The sequence below is a fragment of the Cornus florida genome, unplaced genomic scaffold (assembly GCF_030987335.1).
Source record: "Cornus florida cultivar Cherokee Brave unplaced genomic scaffold, ASM3098733v1 CherokeeBrave_3.0.0_Hap2_Chr11, whole genome shotgun sequence".
NCBI classification, from domain to species: Eukaryota; Viridiplantae; Streptophyta; class Magnoliopsida; order Cornales; family Cornaceae; genus Cornus; species Cornus florida.
In genome coordinates, this window is record NW_026775581.1 from 109730955 (window position 1) to 109751550 (window position 20596).

Consider the following 20596-nt stretch of genomic DNA (forward strand, 5'->3'; position numbering starts at 1 on the left):
AAAAATTTAGCCTCAACAAAGACCGATTATTTATTTTGATATATATTATTTTAAAATGACAAGTCTATAAGAAAATGAAAATATCTTGACACGGTCTCTATTGGGGCTAAATTTTGTATATGTTATACTCTATATGCAAATGAATAATTATGAAAATTTTCTTACAAATATTTCGAGTATTTTATTTTTTAAAAATAAAATAAATTGTTGGAGCAGATTTTTAGATTGTCTATTTCTATCGGGTTATAGTGGCTTATTACACAAATCATATATTTATAGAATCCTTATTTCATAAGTTTTTAGTGCATGCATTATTTGTAACTTTTGAAAGTACCATTTGTGAGATGAATTTTTGGAGTTATGATGAATTAGGATTTAAATAAAATAGTAATAAGAGCATTTTGGTACCTTCCCCCCTCCCCTGAACAGCAAAGGGGGTAAAAAATTAGGTAAGGGGTTTATTGTACTTTGCTCTAAAAATTATTTGTCTAATATTTTAGGTCTAACTTATTTAATTATTATTTAATTTTTCTAGATGACATAAATATATTAATTATTGAAAAAAAATTTGAAAATATTCTAGAATTTAACAAGCACTTTGTAGGAAATTCTGTTTGGTCCCTTTGCAGGCGCTCTAAGTTCAACCACAATCTTATACATTCAACACGCATTATATATATATATATATATATGTATATATAAACACACACATATATGCACATATAATATATATATTTTAAGATTTTCGGATTGAGGTTACCTATTAAGTCACGATAGCTCCTGTAACAACTCTCTCTTGATTAGTGAAGAAGAAGAAGATTAGATTGCACTGACCATGTCAGAGGAAGAAATCGATCCACGTCCCATCGCATTAATCATTTTCCTAATCTTAATTACAGGTACGCTAATCTATGCCTTTCATTACATCTAAATTTCTTTTCCTCTCTGTTTGGATCATACAATCAAACTTTCCGGGAAAAATCCATTTATTTGTTGATTGTGCATAAATTTCTGTTAGTTCAGAACTACGGAACTGTTAACCAACCAACTATTGTCTTGCTCTTGTTCGTGTTTAATGGCGCCAAATACACTGTCGCTCCCACAATTTCAGATTTTATAATCTATACATATAAATATATATGTTTTGAGTTTTTCGAGAATCAATGTATTGATTTGAGTTGAATTTTAATTCGGAAGTCTCGAAACATGTGAATTGCAGGTACACACAAATGATACTCACAATTTCCAGTTTCGTAATTCTCTCAATCTTGTTTATACACATATATATACATGTGTGGATATATAAATATATATATTTCGTTGTATGGTGTACAACAAGTTTAGTAGTTTGTTGAATCACTTTTTTTTTTTTTTTTTGAGTTTTTCGAAATTGACGCTATTGATTTGTCTTAAATTTTTGTAATTTGGAAGTTTGGGAACATGTGAATTGAAGGTACTCACAGTCTAAGTTTTGTAATCTCTCATTCATGTTTATACACATACAAAATTGTATGATTAATACATCACATATATAAGTGTATTTGCATTAATTCATCATTTTGTGTGTTGTAGTAATAATTTAGTAGTAGTTTGCTGAATCATTTTTTTTTTTTTTTAGTTTTTCGAGAATGATTCTATTGAATTGACCTAAATCACAGAAATTCGTAATTCTGAAAACATGTGAATTGCAGGTAAGGTTGTTAATGGTGTTGGAGATTCAATAGAGACTGATAAACAAGCATTGCTCAACCTGAAAACACACCTTGAAGATCGAAATCCCCAGAACAGAGGACGATACGCCGAATGGAACCAACAGAATTCTTCGCCGTGCGATTGGCCGGGAATTTTTTGCTCCGGCGCTCGAGTCACCAAAATCGACCTCTCCGGGAGCCAAATCGCTGGCGACATGTTCGGAAACTTCTCGTCCTTGACCGCCCTCACGCACCTAGATCTCTCGAGGAACACCGTCGACGGAGCCATTCCGGCCGACCTAGGCCAGTGCCAGAACCTCAAATATCTGAATTTGTCTCATAACATCATCGGTGGAGTGCTTAACTTGACCGGACTCAGCAGCTTGGAGGTTCTCGACCTGACTGTCAATAGATTTAGCGGCACAATTCAGTTGAGTTTTCCGGCGATTTGTAACCGTTTGATTCTTGTAAACATTTCGGCAAACAATTTCACCGGCGAGATTGGTGATCTTTTCTACGAATGCCCGGAATTGCAGTATCTTGATCTGAGCACCAACAATTTTAGTGGAGATGTATGGCTAGGGTTTGGGAAGCTGAGAGAGTATGCTATATCTGAGAATAATTTCAATGGCATTATTTCGCCGTCGATTTTCTCAGGAAATTGTAGCCTAAAAGTTCTGGACTTGTCAGGAAACTCATTTGTTGGAGAATTTCCCAAGGAAATTTCAAATTGTAAGGATTTGGTGATTTTGAATCTGTGGGGAAACAACTTCACAGGGAAAATTCCGGCAGAAATTGGATCGATTTGGGGTCTTGAAGGGCTTTACTTGGGGAGCAACAATTTTTTCAGAGAAATTCCGGAGTCTCTTTTGGGTTTGAGTAAGTTGGCCTTTTTGGATATCGGCAAGAACAATTTTGGGGGAGATATTCAAGAAATTTTTGGGAAATTCAGGCAGGTGAAGTTTCTTGTATTACATAATAATTCATATACCGGGGGGTTATACACCTCTGGAATTCTCAAGTTGCCGATAATTGAGAGGCTAGACCTGAGCTTGAACAATTTTTCGGGGTCATTACCAGTTGAAATTTCTGAAATGATGAGCTTGAAGTTCTTGATTCTTGCATACAATAACTTCTCCGGCAATATACCACCTGAATATGGAAAGTTGACAGGCCTTCAAGCTCTTGATCTCTCCTTCAATCAGCTAAACGGCTCAATACCACCAACCTTCGGAAATTTAAGTTCTCTTTTGTGGTTGATGCTTGCGAACAATGCATTAACAGGTGAAATCCCACTGGAGTTGGGGGATTGTAATAGCTTGTTGTGGTTAAACCTCGCGAACAATCAACTTTCCGGGACAATCCCACCTGAGTTGACAAATATTGGTTTGAATGCAACTCCAACCTTCCAGTTAAATCAGAAAAGTGATGGAATTGCTGCTGGTTCTGGTGAGTGCTTGGTAATGAGGAGGTGGATTCCGGCAGACTATCCTCCTTTTAGTTTTGTGTATACATTGCTTACAAGGAAGAGTTGCAGAAACCTTTGGGATAAGTTGCTGAAAGGATATGGTTTATTCCCAGTGTGTGCGCCTGGCTCAACTGTCCGGACATTTCAGATATCTGGTTATCTCCAACTTAGTGGGAACCAATTATCCGGTAAACTCCCTCTTGAGATTGGTAAGATGCAGAAATTCAGTATGCTGCATTTGGGTGAAAATAAATTCAATGGTTCTCTCCCTCCAGAGATTAGTCAAATGCCACTTGTAGTCCTCAACATTTCACAGAACAAGTTTTCTGGTGAAATTCCAATGGCAATTGGTGATGTCAAATGCTTACAAAACCTGGACTTGTCATATAACAATTTCTCAGGCACGTTCCCAACCAGCTTGAACAACTTGAATGAGCTCAGCAAATTCAACATCTCATACAATCCCAACATTTCTGGTGAGATCCCCACAACTGGGCAATTGGCAACATTTGAGAAAGAGTCCTACTTTGGCGACCCATTGCTGCTCCTTCCACCTTTCATTAAAAATTCCACTGATGTTTCACCAGCAAACAAGAATGAAAAGGTAAAGAAGCCTACGAAATTGGGTGCATTTTTGGTGTTCTTAGCTCTACTAGTGGCTTTCTTAGTATGTGGTGTCATGACACTCATAGTCTGCCTATTGATAAAGAGCCCAGTAGACGAGCCAGGATATCTCTTGGAGGATGTGAAGGGTGGGAAGGTGTTCATGTCAAGTTCAAGTGGATCTTCTCCATGGTTGTCAGATACTGTTAAGGTCATCCGTCTGGACAAAACAGCATTTACACACGCTGACATCTTGAAAGCTACAGGAAACTTCTCGGAGGACCGAATTATTGGAAGGGGAGGATTTGGAACTGTGTATCAAGGAGTATTGCCTGATGGGAGAGAAGTTGCGGTGAAGAAGCTGCAAAGAAAGGGTATTGAGGGGGAAAGAGAGTTCCGAGCTGAAATGGAGGTTCTAAGTGGCAACGGCTTCGGTTGGCCACACCCGAATCTTGTGACACTTTATGGATGGTGCCTTGATGGGTCAGAGAAATTATTGGTTTATGAGTACATGGAAGGTGGGAGCTTGGAGGATCTTGTTTCTGATCGAACAAGGCTGACATGGTGGAGGCGTATCGATGTGGCATTAGATATTGCGCATGCCTTGGTGTTTCTACACCATGAGTGCTTCCCTGCTATTGTGCATAGAGATGTCAAGGCTAGCAATGTCCTCCTCGATAAGAATGGGAAGGCCTGTGTCACAGATTTTGGTCTGGCTAGGATTGTTGATGCTGGAGATAGTCATGTCACGACAATGGTGGCTGGCACAGTAGGTTATGTTGCACCAGAATATGGTCAGACATGGCATGCCACTACAAAAGGTGACGTGTACAGCTTTGGGGTACTGGCAATGGAGCTAGCGACTGGGAGGCGAGCTCTGGATGGAGGGGAAGAGTGTCTAGTAGAATGGGCCAGAAGGGTCATGGGATATGGACGAAATGGATTTAGTCGAACCATCATACCAGTTGCCCTTTTGGGATCTGGGCTTGCAGAGGGGGCAGAGGAAATGTGTGAGTTGCTTCGGATTGGAATAAGGTGCACAGCAGAGTCGCCACAAGCTAGGCCAAACATGAAGGAGGTGCTAGCTATGTTGTTTAAGATCTCAGGCAGCCGGGGGAATTTCACTTCCGTATCCTCTTCTTCCTCTTGTAGTGAAAGCTTGAATATAAGTGTCCATAGTTCAATTTGTATGTAGGTTTACACACAAAGTACATCAAGTATATTCATGTGTAGCCTTCATGCTATTCTTCTTGTAGAAAGCATTCATCATTCCTTGTTTTAAAGAATTTTCTCAATTTTGATCACAGATATCTTTTTGAGACTTTGTAGCAACTTTGTAAAAGAATTCCCAATTGAAATTTTATTAGAACATTTACGAATGGGCTTTTAGAGTACATAGAAACTGCATGCAATTTCTTAGTTAGAGTTGTATTATGTTGAAGTCACTCTACTGCCTTTGATTCCTCCTATATGATGTTCTCTTTGGCCTAAACTGAGACAGCTTGAACTGCCTTATAACCATTGGTATTGTCAGGCACACTCTCAGTTCAAACATCCAATTCTTATGAAGCCAAGTAAACGTGGGATAAATTTCCCTCTTAGAGTCTTATGGTGAACTTGAGCATGGTATATATGCTGCAATCTTTGTTGTCTAATAGTGTCTGTAGTATAATTAGTATCTGAGAACAGAGGAAGGCCAAAATCTATACCAAAGATGAGATTCTTAAGATGCTATCTAACTACTTTTTCTTTCTGGTTTTGGTTGTGTTATAACTTTCTCCGTTCCGGTTTTCAGGTCTGAACTTGTTGATCACAGAGGCTGTGTCCTTCTGGATGCTGGTTTCTGAACTACCCACAAACCTAATGCAGAACTGTGTAATCTACGAAGTAAGTCGTGGACTGAAAATAATAGTTTGAGCTTTAGTAACAATGATGATCAATGGTATAGCAATAGTTCTATGCTGAACAAATGAAGCCAAACTAACTGAAATCAATGGAATTGATCACTCAAGCTGGTTATAAGAGTGTATATTAACCAGCTTTGAGGACTAGTTATGTTTACCGACCCTTTAGAGGAGATCTCTAAGGGCAAATGAGGCAGTTGAATTGTCTTTTCAACTCCAGCAATTTATGTGCACTAACTAGCTGTGACAACACAAGAAATATTATTTCATTTGTGGAACTTCAAAGAAGTTACTCTCCTAGACTTAATTTCTGGAATATTCTTTGCAGAAATAGTCAAAAACATGCATTGTGGTCAGGATTGTAAATGCCAAGAACTTTTCCTTCACAACATGCAAAGTAAACGTTTTAATGGTCTAAAAAAGCTGCTGCTATTATTCTTTCAGAGAATCAAAGGATGTCCATTCTTATTGTACAATTCATTAGTTTCATGATTATTTTGTACAGTTAGAAGAAATAACCTTTATAATATATTCTACAATTTGGAGTTTAAGCTAAGCACATCTTTGTACTTAGGATATATTGAAGAGTTAATGCGATAGGATTAGAGAAGTCATTGAAATCTTGAAAAGTGTTTCAAGTTGTATTTGAATTTTATTTATTTATTTATTTTTTTAAAAAGTTTTATCAGGATGGAACAAGGAAAAGCCAGCCCATTGAAAATGGATCAATGGTTTGAGAGCATATAACAATAATTTTATTTTTTATTTTTTTAAAAGCACTGTGTATGTTTTTATTTTATTTTTTCATTGGTAAGAAACTCAATAATTCTTACCAATTTTTTTTGAGAGGTCGAAAAAATGCCATTAGGTCACAAAACCTTTAATACACTTTTTGTATGTTTAATTATTGCAAATCGTGCAAAATCCTAAGAGTTCAGGTAGTAACGAAATTTCAGTATAGTGGAAGGCTGTTTATGCATTTATTAAGACATTATGTATAAGTGCTAAAAGTTGTACTATGAAATACAGGAATAGAAGAACTATATTTAAGTCTAAGATAAATGAGTCAATTTAATTGGTTTAGGTTCAGTTAGATGGTGTGTGGTTTAAGAATCTAATCTAACAACCTAAATCCTACCTAACAGTGGGGCAGGGTGAAACAGACAATATTCTGTATCTTTATAATCATCCTTTTAGATAATTTGATTACTTAATCATAATTGATGAATTTTTTTCTTTGAAAAGGAAAAAGCAAACATGAAGGAAAAAAAAAAAATTATATTTCCGCACTCTCACTTTTTTTATCACCATCTACAACTTTGATAGATAGATTACCGAAGCATAACCCAATCCATTGTTGCCTCTAGATCTCTAATTATATATACTAAGAAAGTAAGAAGAATTGAGGATGGTAATTGGTAAATGAAAGATTAGCACCTGTTTGGTATTATTTTCAACTTTACACCTTATTTTGAAAATTTTGATAATGAACATGCTGAATTTTTTTAAATTGCTCAGAAAATTGTTTGAGGAGATAATAGAGGGATTTTTTTTTTATTTTTTTGTAATTTCAAGGGGGACAAATATTAAAATTTCATGAATGTATAATTTTAAAAAGAAAAAAATAACTCTAATATATACTAAAAAAAATAAAAAAATTCAGTCACTAGGTCTGTGCCTGATTGCATGCTCTTATAAAAACTTGTTTCATTTAAATTTTTTTTTGTAAACCAAATTAATAAAAGTTTTTCCTCTGTGCGTGTGTGTGTGTGTGTGTGTTTTTTTTTTTTTTTTTTTTTTTTTTTTTTTCATACTTCTATTTGAAAATAGAAAAGTTTCTTTTTTTGAAAAAATCCACGGGGCTCATTAGTGAAAAAAGAATCAATTTTAATATATTATTCGTGTTTGACTTAGTTCAAATTTGTTTTCAAAATCGTTTTAACTTGTTCATGATTTTATATAAATTTTACAATATGTAAGTATATATTAATATATTCAGCTGATATAAGAATATGATTAATACTTTGTTAATGAAAAAAAACAAATCTAGCTGAGCATAATAATATTTGGAGTCACTCTGTTATTAAACACAAGCTAGAAGTGAATATATTTATTTTAATGAATAAATTTAAACACAACGATTTAGACGAATTGTTCCCAAACTGTTAATTACAACAGCCCTAGATGCTGTTTTGGTACCGCATATGGTGACTGCAGATGAGTGAGTTCGAAGGCCGGAGCCCCTAGTAACGTGTCCAAATGTTAGTGGTAGTGGGACGAAACGAACGTGTCACCTAAGGTCCGTCCCCAGAAGCCTGTTCGTACGGGCTTCCACAACTTCCTCGCCGTTTTCAGTTTGGGGACCCATTTTGATATTCACTCCAAACTGACGATAATACCCCTCATTTCTATCTTATTGACCAAAATATACACCTTCATTTTGCCCGCGAAAACACTAACCTGTTCTTCTTGTCCTGTGAAGTATCATTTGCCTTTACTCTCTCTCTCTCTCTCTCTCTTCTAGAGTTTTGTGGATTCTTTTTCTGTGAAAGACTGATTTTTTCATTTCTCTCTCCCTTTCTCTACAATAAAACCATCTACTCATCTCTCTGTCTCCAATTTTCCTTTCAATTGGAAACCCTAGCCCCAATTCTGTTCCAACACATTTTCAACCATATAATGACTCCTACTTTCTCGCTCTAGTCTCCGAATCATTCTCAACACTGTAAGCATCTCCATCCTCTAAGCTCTCCCATTTGTTTATGTTTGTGTATATAATACATATAAACACTCATTATATATATATATACACATGTGTATGTATAGACTACATTTAGCTGATTGTAACTTATGAGTTATGGTTACTTTTTGTTTCTGATGTGTACAATTTTTACTCTATTGAAGTTGTTATTGTTGCTGCTGTCATCATGATTTCTTCTTCTCTGTTTTATCAGGCAACACTATGAAATTATTGAAGTGCAAGTTACCTGGGTCTGACATTTATATTGATTTTTCTGATGTTTATGCCTTTGGATTAATTTGTAGATGTGTTCTTTTACTTCTATTTTAATTTTTAATTTTTAATTTATCTTAATTAAACATTTTCTTATTATCACTATTCAAAATTTCATATTAGCATGTGAGAAAATTAACCACTTGGGAAATAAGCTTAGGGGTAATATATCCATAATGTTTGCAATATATTCGTCAATAATTGCATATTTTCAGGACCTCATTATATCAGTTCTATTGATATTTCTAACATTAAATTATATATATATATATATATATATATATATATATATATATATATATATATATATATATATTACAAAATTTTATCCTATTCAAGCATGATTACCTTTGTTACGAGGATCTTAAGTTTTCAACAGCTTAATACAACAAATGAAGTATTTTTTATATTTTGTACAAGTGCACAACCATTGGAGAACTTTATTTCTTTTTGATAAATACAACAAATGGAGAGCTTGCTAACTGGAAATTGCAGGAATAGAGCCAAAAGGGAAATGGCTGAAACGAGGAGGAAGAATGTTATGTCAGTGGAGCTTGCAATCCAAAGAGAGTTGGCACATCGGAAGAAATTAGTAAGTTTGCAATTGCTTGCAGAAGTTGACCATATGCCTTGGCATGTGCGAATTTATCCTCTCTTGTAATTGATGCATCTTGACTCTTGTCTTTGTGATTTTAATAATGGCTATATATATATATCTATGATGGTGGATTTGTATTTTCCAATTCTATATATAAATGTCAATAAAGCCATTCTATCTATATGGCATGTCCCTACAAGCCTTGATGATTTTTACTTTAATAAAGTGAAAATAGATTCTTTTGTTACATGGAAACTCAAAGGAGAGGGCCGGGGGTGAGTTTGTGCTGTTTCTAAAGATGGAGGCAGGTTAGTATTGTTCAAGTAATTTGAATGTTGTCCACTGATATTATCGGAATCCTTGGGAGAAGTTTGTGTAAACTGCTCCTAATGTAAGTTGTGCACTCAAATGCTGGTCTTCTATAGTTATTAAATGTACTGTGTCTATAATCTATATGCATAAAAATGGCATTGAGGATTATATCATATGTTTTATATTTGAGATCATAATAGAATAGGATTTATGTAGCCAACCCAAGTAATTGGAACTAGCTAGGGCTTGTGCAGTTGAATTGAGTTTGTATTAGCTTCGTGAAACATCTCAAGAAAAATTGCATTTGAATAGTTGAGTTGCAGTTCTGAAAAGGGGGTCAAAAATCTGTTGATGCTCAGAAATGTGCCGGCATAGAAATGGAAAAATCTGCTAATACTTCACAGCAAGCATAGAAGTCCAACAAACTGTTGCTGTCCCAAGAAAAGGGATGTGATGTGAGCTACTTGCCACTGCATTGTCTAATGGCAGATTTGTGGGTCCATTTCTTTCGCTCTCTAGAGAATATGAGTTATGTCTAATTTGGCAAGGATGTAAGCTATGTCGGAGAATCAGAGATATTTGGCAGGCAACTCCATTATATATATGGTAAAGTCTTTGGTGGAAAAAGGAACATGCATTCTTTTGATGGAGTTGAGTTGCCTACTTGCAGAGTGAAATATCAGCTTTTGAGTTCCTTGCTTTTGGATTAAAGCCTAGTCTTCCATATTGATAAACTATTTTCTTAGTTTTCTGGGAGATATGGGAGTTTGAGTTCTTATAGTTTTGTATACTTCTGGTGTAGGTGCTTTTAATATATATGTTTTTTTTTTTGGGTAGGAATCTCCCTCTCTCTCTCTCAGACACACACACACACACATTAGAAAAACACACAATCCTTGCATTATTCTAATAAACAATGGAACCTGATCATGTCTATATGCTTTCATTGATTGTGTTTAGTGTTGATTATGTTTGTGATTCATGTCTTTACTTGTAAACTAGAAAAGTAATGTTATATGTGTATGCCAGTGAACATGGCTACACATCTGAAGTAGCAACTAATTAGAATTGTATTAAATAGTTTGTTTCTTAATTTTATTCTGTGGATGTTAAAGTTACTTTTATAATATTGTTCTTTATAAAATGCACTTAAATGTAGACTGGCCTGATTCTTTGATTGATACCACCTCGAAATGCATGTCGCACACCTTTTCTATAAACAAAATGAGAGCCATGAAATTTTAGGGGGACAGCAAATTAAAGAGTCAGAAGCAGCCTTTAGGTTCAAGATCTGGAACCTATCACTGAAAAACACTTCTATTTGCATGATTGGCTTTGGTTTAACAATTCTTAAAATGCTAAATAGTCAACAAATCATGTCAAATTACTAGAGAGAGGTCTTTTCTTAGTCTTCTAAGTCTTAAGAGTATTATCCAGTGTGTTTCACTAATTGGTTAACCTGCATCTGTTTCATGTTGTTAACTTGCATGTTCCTTGTATCAGGTGCCATCTTCATGTCCAAGTTCGTCGCTGGGAAGAAATTGGGATTCAAACTCAAGTTTGGATCTGGTTCCAATTTCATCTAGTCCAACGCTGAGGCTTTTATTTACTCCAAGCGGGAATACAAGTTCAATACCATGGCTGGCACAAAATCCTAATTTAAGCTCAAGTTTGAGTCTGGTTTCAAGTTCATCTAATCAGTCTCCATCTTCAACTTTAAATCCGAGGCCACCAGTTGTTCCAAGTCGGATTCCAAGTCCAAGACCAGGGCCAATACCAAATCTGGTTCGGAGTCCATCTTCAACTTTATTTCCGAGGCCACCACTAGTTCCAAGTCGAGTTCCAAGTCCAAGACCAGAAGGGCCAAGACCGAATCTGGTTCATAGTCCATCTTCAACATTAAATCTGAGGCCACCACTAGTTCCAAGTCCAAGACCAGAAGGGCCAAGACCGAATCTGATTCAGAGTCCATTGAATCAGGTGTCATCTTCAAATCCAAGTCCAACTCAAAGACCGAGTAGCATTCGAAGTCCAAGTACATGGCTGAGGCCAAGGCCTAGTCTGTCAAGCATAAAGAGAAAAGCATCAACTGGCAACCTCCAACCACCCCCACCTCAACAGCCAAGGCCATCTCACAATAATTACATTAAAACAGATCAAAAAGGGATCTTCATTTGCAAAGTCTGTGAAGTGCCATGCTCAGGTGCCTCGAATTTCAAACAGCACCTAAAAGGTCAAAAGCACAAGGCTAGATTGCAACAATTGCAGCTGAGCAGAGAAGAGGGCAAGGAGAAAAAAGATCAACGACCATGGTGTCAACTGTGTCAAATTGGGTGCCCGGATGAGGATGCATTGCAGATGCACCTAAAAGGTCAAAAACACCAAGCTAAACTACGAGAGTTGGAACTTGGTAAGAAAAATGGTGTAAATCAGCCATGGTGCGAACTATGTCAAATATGGTGCATGAATGAAGATGCATTTGAGCAACATCTCAAGGGCAAAAATCATGTCGCTCGCCTCTATGCTACTGGGACAAACAAGAGGGCTACAGGGGAAGAGACTGCAACGATGGCAATTGACTTGGAAGAGGTGGAATTGAAGATGATCCAGTGATCCAACTGAAAGAAAGGTGCTTATGTATAATTTCTTTGGCCTAAGGTCCAGCCCACGTGCACAATGAAAAGCTACACTTTTCTAAGAAATTTCATATATTCTCGTATTTATACACACCTTATTTTACAATTGTATGTATTTTATAGAAAGTGAGTATGGCAAAACTTGTATATTTCCTTTGACCCTTTAGGTTAATCATGTTGAAGTTTTATGGAAGTATTTTATTTTCTTCAACTTTTGTCAATGTACAAAAAGTACTGTAAAAGGTGGATGGTTTAGATTCTAATGATTATTTCCAAATGCTAAAATTGTGTTTCCTCCAACTGCAGTATTGAACTGCGCACAGAAATGGATTGTTTCCAAGACATGAGGTGTATTATGTGAGTTGAAAAAACTCGTAACCTGCTTAGCTTCTGTTCTGGATTTATATCTCAAGTAAACTAGCCTCATTATGAATTAATGAGATTTCTGATTAACTGAAAAGAAGTTTGTCATGGGTTTGATTCATGCTTTTCCAAGTTTTAAGTTACTTCTTTAGGAAGAGAGTGCCAATAAATATAAATGAGTCATGATGAAAGTTTATTTCTATTCTTTTTCCTGTTATTGCATTTCGAGCATCTTCTAACACACTTGTAATCGTCTTACCAAGAAGAAAAAAAGGGTTTCACATTACTCACTCATTGTTGCACTCCTATCACCAAGAAAAAAAATGAAGTTACATTTCTCAATCCAACGAGTGTCCAACCTTAAATAGACTAATTATAATTTATAAGTGACCCAAGTGAGGTTGTTAAAGAAAGATTTTTGATCTATGCTGACACGTGAACAATTTGAGTTAGGTTGTGGGAGTAAATATTAGGTGCCTCAGGGGCATACCATGTTATTGATATGTCCACCCAATAAATATGCACAATCCAATCAAATTGGTCTCATTTATACATAAAAGTCCTTCTCAACTAACTAAATGGTGCATCTTGTAATAAATTTCATACACGGGATGTTAGTAGGCTTAACCCAACAAAACCACTCACACGCTCAGCTTCACATTCTAAGTTCTAAGATAAAGATGTTTTTTTTTTTTTTTTTTTTTTTGAGGCACCAGGGTCAAGTCTTTTCCAACTAGGCAAATCCCTTGGAAAGAGTCTTTTTCAACTAGGCCATGAATCTGCAGCACTCTTGGAAGTTGGTTAATTGGTTTATAGCTAATATTCCATTCAACTCTATAAAGTGCAAACTGGAAAGATGCTTGTTTACAACAACAACATTATGGTGCATTCGGGGAGAAAGAAATAGAAGGGCTCATGATGGTGTAAAACACACTCCTCATCAACTAGCAACTGAAGCATGCAAGGAAGGTTTAGATGCAGCAAGAATCTCTCTTTGATCTAAATCATAGTATTAATGTTGCTTAAAGGTTTATATTGTTTAGTTTTCAGGAATAAAAAAAAAAAAAAATGGTTCATATTCACTGGATAGTAATACCAATAATATAGTATGCCTGACTTATCCAATAAAAAATGGTTGACTAAGTGGGCCTAAACCCTGCACAAGCCCAGATATTTTAGTTATTGGGCTGCCAGAAACTGCTAGGATCCCCCCTATATTAATTTTTAGTTTATTTTTTGAATAAAAAAGTGATTTACGTCACAAATCAACCTCCTGTCCTATAATCCCTCCTAGAATCAAATCTAATCAAATGCTCATGTCATTCAAAGAAATTAAATTAGATTAGTGATTTTAAATTCCCACATTCTCTTGTCACATGACTCATTTTGAAAAAATAATGCTGTATGAGGGACCTTTTAGGACATTTTTTTGTGCAAATTTGAATTGACAATATTTTTATAAAGTGGAGAGAAAAGCAGAAAAACTTTGGCTTTTATTTTTGTGGGTCTCGCATCATTTTTTTCTCTCAGAAAGAAAGAAAAAAATTGAATAAGTAATTTTGCAATTGCGTACATGCCCTTATAAAAAAGAGCCGTGAGCCATTATGATTATCCACGTATTTGAAATATTTAAAGAAAACTAGAAAAGAAGGAGAAGCTCATCGACAAGATAGTGAAAAAATATATATATAAAGATTTATTTTTTATAAATATATGGTTTATGAATTCTTTCAAATGATCAAAACGCCCCTATGAACCTTGATCATGCATGGAATATTCATGACCATCGAATAATTTCGCCGTTTGGTGCCTGTGAAGTGTCAGTTGCCATTCCTCAATACTCTCTCTCTCTCTCTCTCGCTCTCTCTCTCTCTCTCTCCTTTTTCTGTGAAAGACTGAAATTTCATTTCTCTCTCTCCTTCTCAACAATAAAACCTCTGTCTCCATTTTTCCTTTCCATCGCAAACCCTAGACCCAATTGTGTCAGAGTCCGTTTTCAACCGTATAGACACTCCTACTTTCTCACTCTAGTCTCCTAATCATTCTCAACACTGTAAGCATCTCCATTCTCCAAGCTCTCCCATTTGTTTATGTGTGTGTGTATGTGTATGTATAGGCTCTGCATTTAGCTGATGGGTACTCATGGTTGATTTTTGTTTCTGATGACTGCCGCATGAGTTTTTTCATATGGTAGTTGTTATTGCTTTTGTTATCATGATTTGTTCTCTGTTTTATCAAACAATAGCATGAAATTATTGAAATGCAAGTGTGTTATGTGGGTCTGTCATTTATATTGATTTTCCTGATGTTTATGCCTTTCGATCAACTTGTAGATGTGTTCTTCTACTTCTATTTTATTTTATTTTTTAATCTTAATTAAACATTTTCTTATTGAACAGCCTCAGTGGTTCAATTAGGAAATAAGCTTAGGAATGAAATATCCATGTTGTCTCCAATATATTCGTCTATAATACCATATTTTCAGGACGACACCTTCTTTTTTTCTTTCTTTTTTTATGGCAAGAATGTTAGGGGTTAGTGGGGAGGGGAGCGTGCAAGGCTCAAGGGCTCCCAGACATGGCACACTGGAGCAACCAACCACTCGGGCAACAGGCATTTTTAGGAAGGAAAAAAAAAATTTATTGAAAAAAAAAAAAAAAAAAAAAAAAATTCCCTTAAGGGTATTCTGGGATTTTTATTTATAAAAAATTGATCAAAATTGCAGACCAGGGGATTATTTGCACGTTACCCTTCTTTTTTATCAATTCCCCTATTCAAGCATGATTTCTTACTTCTGGAATTCTGATATATCCATTTTATCAATGTTTTATATCTAAGAAATAACAGCTGCAGGTAAAAGAAAATGTACCTTTAAGATATCTGTAATAATCTTTTCTTTTCTTTTCTTTTCTTTCTGAAAAAATATCTTTCAAGGCCCATACAAACATGACTGAAAAGTGAAAATGTGACAAATTTTACTTTACATCAAATTTAAGGTTTTTTGGTACAAAATGTGCATATTATCTTATTTGCGAGTGGAGATGTAATCCGTGGATGAAAAGTCATGCTTATACTATTTCCTGGGAGAAGAAACATTGTTCATTTCTAAATAAAAATAAAATATGTTTTCAGCTTCATAGAAAATTACTGGACATTATATTCTGTGTAGTTCTTCTCTTTTTAACTTTATGTTTCTAGTTTTCATCCTTTTGGATCTGTACGTGCCGTAAACTTTCATACCTTTATTTTCTTTCTTTTCATCTTTTAATTATTGCTATGTAAGGAGTGATTTAGAAAATTACTGGCAGTATCAACTTCATACCAGGATCTTAAGTTTTCAACGGCTTAATACAACAAATGAATAATTTTTTATATTTTGTACAAGTGCACACCAATGGAGAACATTATTCTTCTGGGTAAATACAACAAATGGAGAACTTGCTAACTGGAGATTTCAGGAATAGGGCTGAAACGGAAATGGCTGAAACGAGGAGGAAGAATGTTATGTCAGTGGACCTTGCAATCCAAAGAGAGTTGGCATATCGGAAGAAACTAAAAAGTTTGCAATTGCTTGCAGATGTTGTCCTTATGCCTTTGCATGTGAGCATTTATCCTCTCTTGTAATTGCCTCTTGACTCTAGTCTTTGTGACTTTAATAATGGCTATATCTATGATGGTGGATTTGTATTTTCCAATTCTTTATAAATGTCAATAAAGCTATTCTATCTATGTGGCATGTCCTTACAAGCCTTGACTAATTTACTTCTGATAAAGTGAAAATAGAGCCTTTTGTTACATGGAAACTTAAAAGGGGAGGAGGTGAGTTTGTGACGTTTCTAAAGACGGAGGCAGGTTAGTGTTGATCAAGTAATTTGAATGTTGTCCATTGATATTTTCGGAATCCTTGGGAGAGGTTTCTGTAAACTGCTCCTAATGTAAGTTTTGCACTCAATGGTGGTCTTCTGCTACAATAATATGGTTTAGTTATTAAATGTACTATGTCTATATGCATAAAGATGGTGTGGAGGATTGTATCATATGTTTTATAGTTGAGATCATAATAGAATAGGATTTATGTATCCAACCCCAAGTAATTGGAACTAGAGCTTTTGAAGTTGAATTGAGTTTGTATTAGCTTTTGTTTAGCATCTCAAATAGTTGAGTTGCAGTTCTGAAAAAGGGGTCAAAAATGTGTTGATGCTCTGAAATGTGAAGACAGAAAAATGGAAAAATCTGCTGATTCTTCACAGCAAGCACAGAAGTCCAACGAACTGTTGCTGTTCCAATAAAATGGATGGGATGTGAGCTATTTGTTTGATACCACCTCGGAATGCATGAACCATACCTTGTTCATAAACAAAATGAAAGCCATGCAATTTTAGGCGAACGTATAAAGAGTCAGACGCAACCTTTGGGTTCCAAAATCTGGAACCCATCTTTTAAACATTCTAAAATTTGCATGATTGGCTGTGGCTTGACAATGTCTTTTCTATTTTCTTCTATGTCTTAGAATACTATCCAGTATGTTTCACTGATTGGTTAACCGGTATCAGTTTCATGTTGTTAACTTGCATGTTCCTCGTATCAGGTGCCATCTTCAATTCCAAGTCCAAGTCCATCGCGGGGAAGAAATTGGGATTCAAACTCAAGTTTGAATCTGGTTCCAAGTTCATCTAGTCCAAGGCTGTCATCAACTCCAAGTCGGAATACAAGTTCAAGACCAGGGCCAGGTTCAATTTCAAGTGCAAGTCTGGTTCAGGGTCCATTATATCAGGTGTCATCTTCAAGTTCCCGTCCAAGTCCATGGCTGGCACAAAAACCTAATTTAAGCTCAAGTTTGAGTCTGGTTTCAAGTCCATCTAATTTGGCTTCATCTTCAACTTCAAATCCGAAGCCTGCCCTAGTTCCAAGTCGGATTCCTAGTTCAAGACCAGGGTGGAGTCCAAATCTGGTTCAGAGTCAATTCAATCAGGTGTCATCTTCAAATCCAAGTCCATCTTCAAATTTAAATCCGAAGCCACCGCTGGTTCCAAGTCGGATTCCAACTCCAAGACCAGGGCAATGTTCAAATCCAAGTCCAACTCCAAGACCATTGCCAAAACCAAGTTGCATTCGAGGTTCAAGTTCATGGATGAGGCCAAGGCCAAGTCTGTCAAGCACAAAGAGAAAAGCATCAACTAGCAACCTCCGACGGCTCCCACCTCAACAGCCGAGAACATCTCACAGTAGTCACATTAAAACAGATCAAGAGGGGCTATTCATTTGCGAGGCCTGTGAAGTGCCATGCTCAGGTGCCTTGAATTTCAAGCAGCACCTAAAAGGTCAAAAGCACAAGGCTAAACTGCAACAGTTGCAGCTGAGAAGGGAAGAGGACAAGAAGAGAAAAGATCAACGACCATGGTGTGAACCGTGTCAAATTTGGTGCATAGATGAGAATTCGATGGAGATGCACCTAAAAGGTCAAAAACACGAGGCTAAACTACGAGAGTTGGAAACTGGTAAGAAAAGTGGTGGAGATCATCCTTGGTGCGAACTATGTCAAATATGGTGCATGAATGAAGATGCATTTGAGCAACATCTCAAGGGCAAAAATCATGTCGCTCGCCTTTATTCTACTGGCCAAAGGGGAAGAGGACGAAATAATGGTGATTGGCTTGGAGGAAGATGAATTGTTGATGATCCAGTGAACTGAAAGAAAGCTGCTAAAGTATCACTTCATTTTCCTAAGGGCCACACACGCACACATACACACACAAACTGAATAGCTACACTTTTCTTACAACTTTTTTTTATGTATTTTATAGAAAGAGAGTATAAAAAACTTATATATATTCCTTGGAACCTTTATGTTAATTCTCTTGAAGTTTTATAGAAGTATCGTCTTTCCTTCAACTTTTGTCTATTCACAAAAATTGCTGTGAAAGGAGGATGGTTTAGATTCCAATGATGGTTTCCAAATGAGAAAATTATGTTTCTTCCAAATGCAGTATTGGACCGTACAAAGGAATTGTCGTACATAATTATTAGAAATGAAAGGAGATGACTATCTTTTCTATGAGCTGACTTTACTGCTGCTAAAATTATCAGTTGTATAAATCATCTTGTTATTCGCTGATCCAGTGAGATGTAGCAGTTTTGATTCCACTAGTTATCAGATTTTCTTCCTATAGCAATTGTTCTGGCAGCTGCAACTTGGTTTAATGAACTGTTTCCAAGACATCAGGTGTGTACTATATGAGTTGTGAAAAACTCATCTGTTTTGGATTTATATTTCAACTAAACTAACCTCATTATGTATTTTATATATTTTATATTTTATTTTAAGTTTTATGTAAGGAGTGGTTTATGTCGCAAATCAACATTCTGTCCTTTTATCCTTCCTAAAATCAAATCTGATCAAATGTTCATGTCATTCAAAGACATTAAACTAGATTAGTGGTATTAGACTGGCACATTCTCTGGCCATTTTTCATCAGAGGACTCATTTTGAAAAAGGTGGTTTTAATTTTTGTTGTTGTTGGAAAGTGGGTGAAACTGTTTCCTGTGTTGTTTAGATAAGTCATATAATACGTGCAGGTAGGATTGGGACATGTGGGCTCCTAATTAGGAAGAGAAGGATATGGCATATAGGGCACTAGGGACAGCATTAGTTTGTGGCATTTTCTGCTAAAATGGTGTGAATTAATTTTGGTAAAACTTTTTTTTTTTTTTTTTTTCTTTGGTAAATTAGGGAAAGGGGGGATTTGAATACGGACGCTCGGAGAACTGACTACTCTACCAACTAAGCCACTAGGTTAATACCTTAATCGAGTAGTTGATTTACAGGTTTGTAGAAACACAAATCGGTCTTCAAAACTACTCCTAAAAACTCTGAGGGCAGGTTGCAATTTATAATTGTCTTTTGGGTTAGAGCAAAGAATCTAACTGGTGGTTCCATATAGCGTCTCTGTTTTTCAAGAGGTTATAGGTAGTGCATAATGCTTGAGATCGTCATTTTAGATTAATAAATTGCAAAGGATTATAATGTCCATTAATAAGGTTTCTGATTCCTTGGATGTACTAAAACGTGTAATGAACATGAGTCGTGCAATGTTGGATTGGGGGGCCAAACTAGCACAATGAAATTAAAATCACGAAAAATATATATATATATATATATATATATATTACTAAGAGCATGTCTAGTGATATGTACTCCGGCGGAGAGGTTAACTTTTACAGTCTTATAGTGTGAAGGTGTTCTCGTTATAATTTCTTCGCACTCTTGAAATAACCTAAACAATGAGGAAACTATAACCTAAAACAAAACAAATTAGGTAAAAACAATTTAAATAAATAAGAGGGGGAACTACTACTAAAACAAAAACAAAAACAAAAACAAAAATAGGTAGAGGGAGAGAGATGAACAAGTCGCAAGTCCTTAAATAAGATACCTGTTGAGTGCAAAGCATTTTTTTTTCCTCTTAGATTTCATATTGATAATAGATATTAATATATATACACATACAAATGTAGCATTGACATGTTAGTAGCAACGAATTATGTATTCTTTAACTAAATTTGGATTGTGTAAAGTAAGAAAAAAAATGTCAATGAATTTTGGATGGATTACATGTAAAATATCAAGTCCTTTGATTTTTTTCCTTTTTTTTTTTTTTTTTTATCTCTTTTTCATCCCATGTTGTTTAATTGTTATTTATGTATTATTATTATTTCCCTTACCCGAAAAAAAAAAATAAAAAAAAAATAAAGGTTGGATTTGGAATATTCTTAGGGGCTCATTAATTTAGGATTTTCTAGCAAGAGTGCTAACACAATAGATTTTGCTGTCACTTTAAAAACATGAAAATTCATTGGTTTAGTCCATCCAGACATCTTACATTAATATTTTGCATAAATAATGGAATGGTTGAAATGTATTGGATTAGGGGTCATCATTCAGTAGAATGGATATTATCCAAGCGTATGGATGTGAGTTGGTTCTCAAGAATGATCACGTTGTGACTAT

General features: G+C 35.5%; 2 protein-coding genes across 2 annotated transcripts; both read left to right on the forward strand.

Annotated features, from left to right (window-relative positions):
- The first annotated feature begins 721 nt into the window (after nucleotides 1-721).
- LOC132286041 (probable LRR receptor-like serine/threonine-protein kinase At1g74360) lies at nucleotides 722-5132 on the forward strand. The gene is made up of 2 exons (XM_059788296.1): nucleotides 722-899; nucleotides 1692-5132. Exons 1-2 carry the CDS (start codon nucleotides 836-838, stop codon nucleotides 4955-4957), a joined length of 3330 nt encoding a protein of 1109 aa, XP_059644279.1. The 5' UTR covers nucleotides 722-835; the 3' UTR covers nucleotides 4958-5132.
- Nucleotides 5133-7996: 2864 nt separating this feature from the next.
- On the forward strand, nucleotides 7997-12436 carry LOC132286386 (uncharacterized). The gene is made up of 3 exons (XM_059788718.1): nucleotides 7997-8391; nucleotides 9175-9271; nucleotides 11093-12436. The coding sequence occupies exons 2-3, from the start codon at nucleotides 9194-9196 to the stop codon at nucleotides 12200-12202; spliced, it is 1188 nt and encodes a 395-aa protein (XP_059644701.1). The 5' UTR covers nucleotides 7997-8391; nucleotides 9175-9193; the 3' UTR covers nucleotides 12203-12436.
- Nucleotides 12437-20596: the final 8160 nt, after the last annotated feature.

Coding starts and splice junctions, on each gene's coding strand:
- LOC132286041 (XM_059788296.1), top strand. CDS start 836: ATGTCAGAGGAAGAAATCGATCCACGTCCCATCGCATTAATCATTTTC. Junction 900..1,691: donor TTTCCTAATCTTAATTACAG/GTACGCTAATCT, acceptor TGTGAATTGCAG/GTAAGGTTGTTAATGGTGTT.
- LOC132286386 (XM_059788718.1), top strand. CDS start 9,194: ATGGCTGAAACGAGGAGGAAGAATGTTATGTCAGTGGAGCTTGCAATC. Junction 9,272..11,092: donor TGGCACATCGGAAGAAATTA/GTAAGTTTGCAA, acceptor TCCTTGTATCAG/GTGCCATCTTCATGTCCAAG.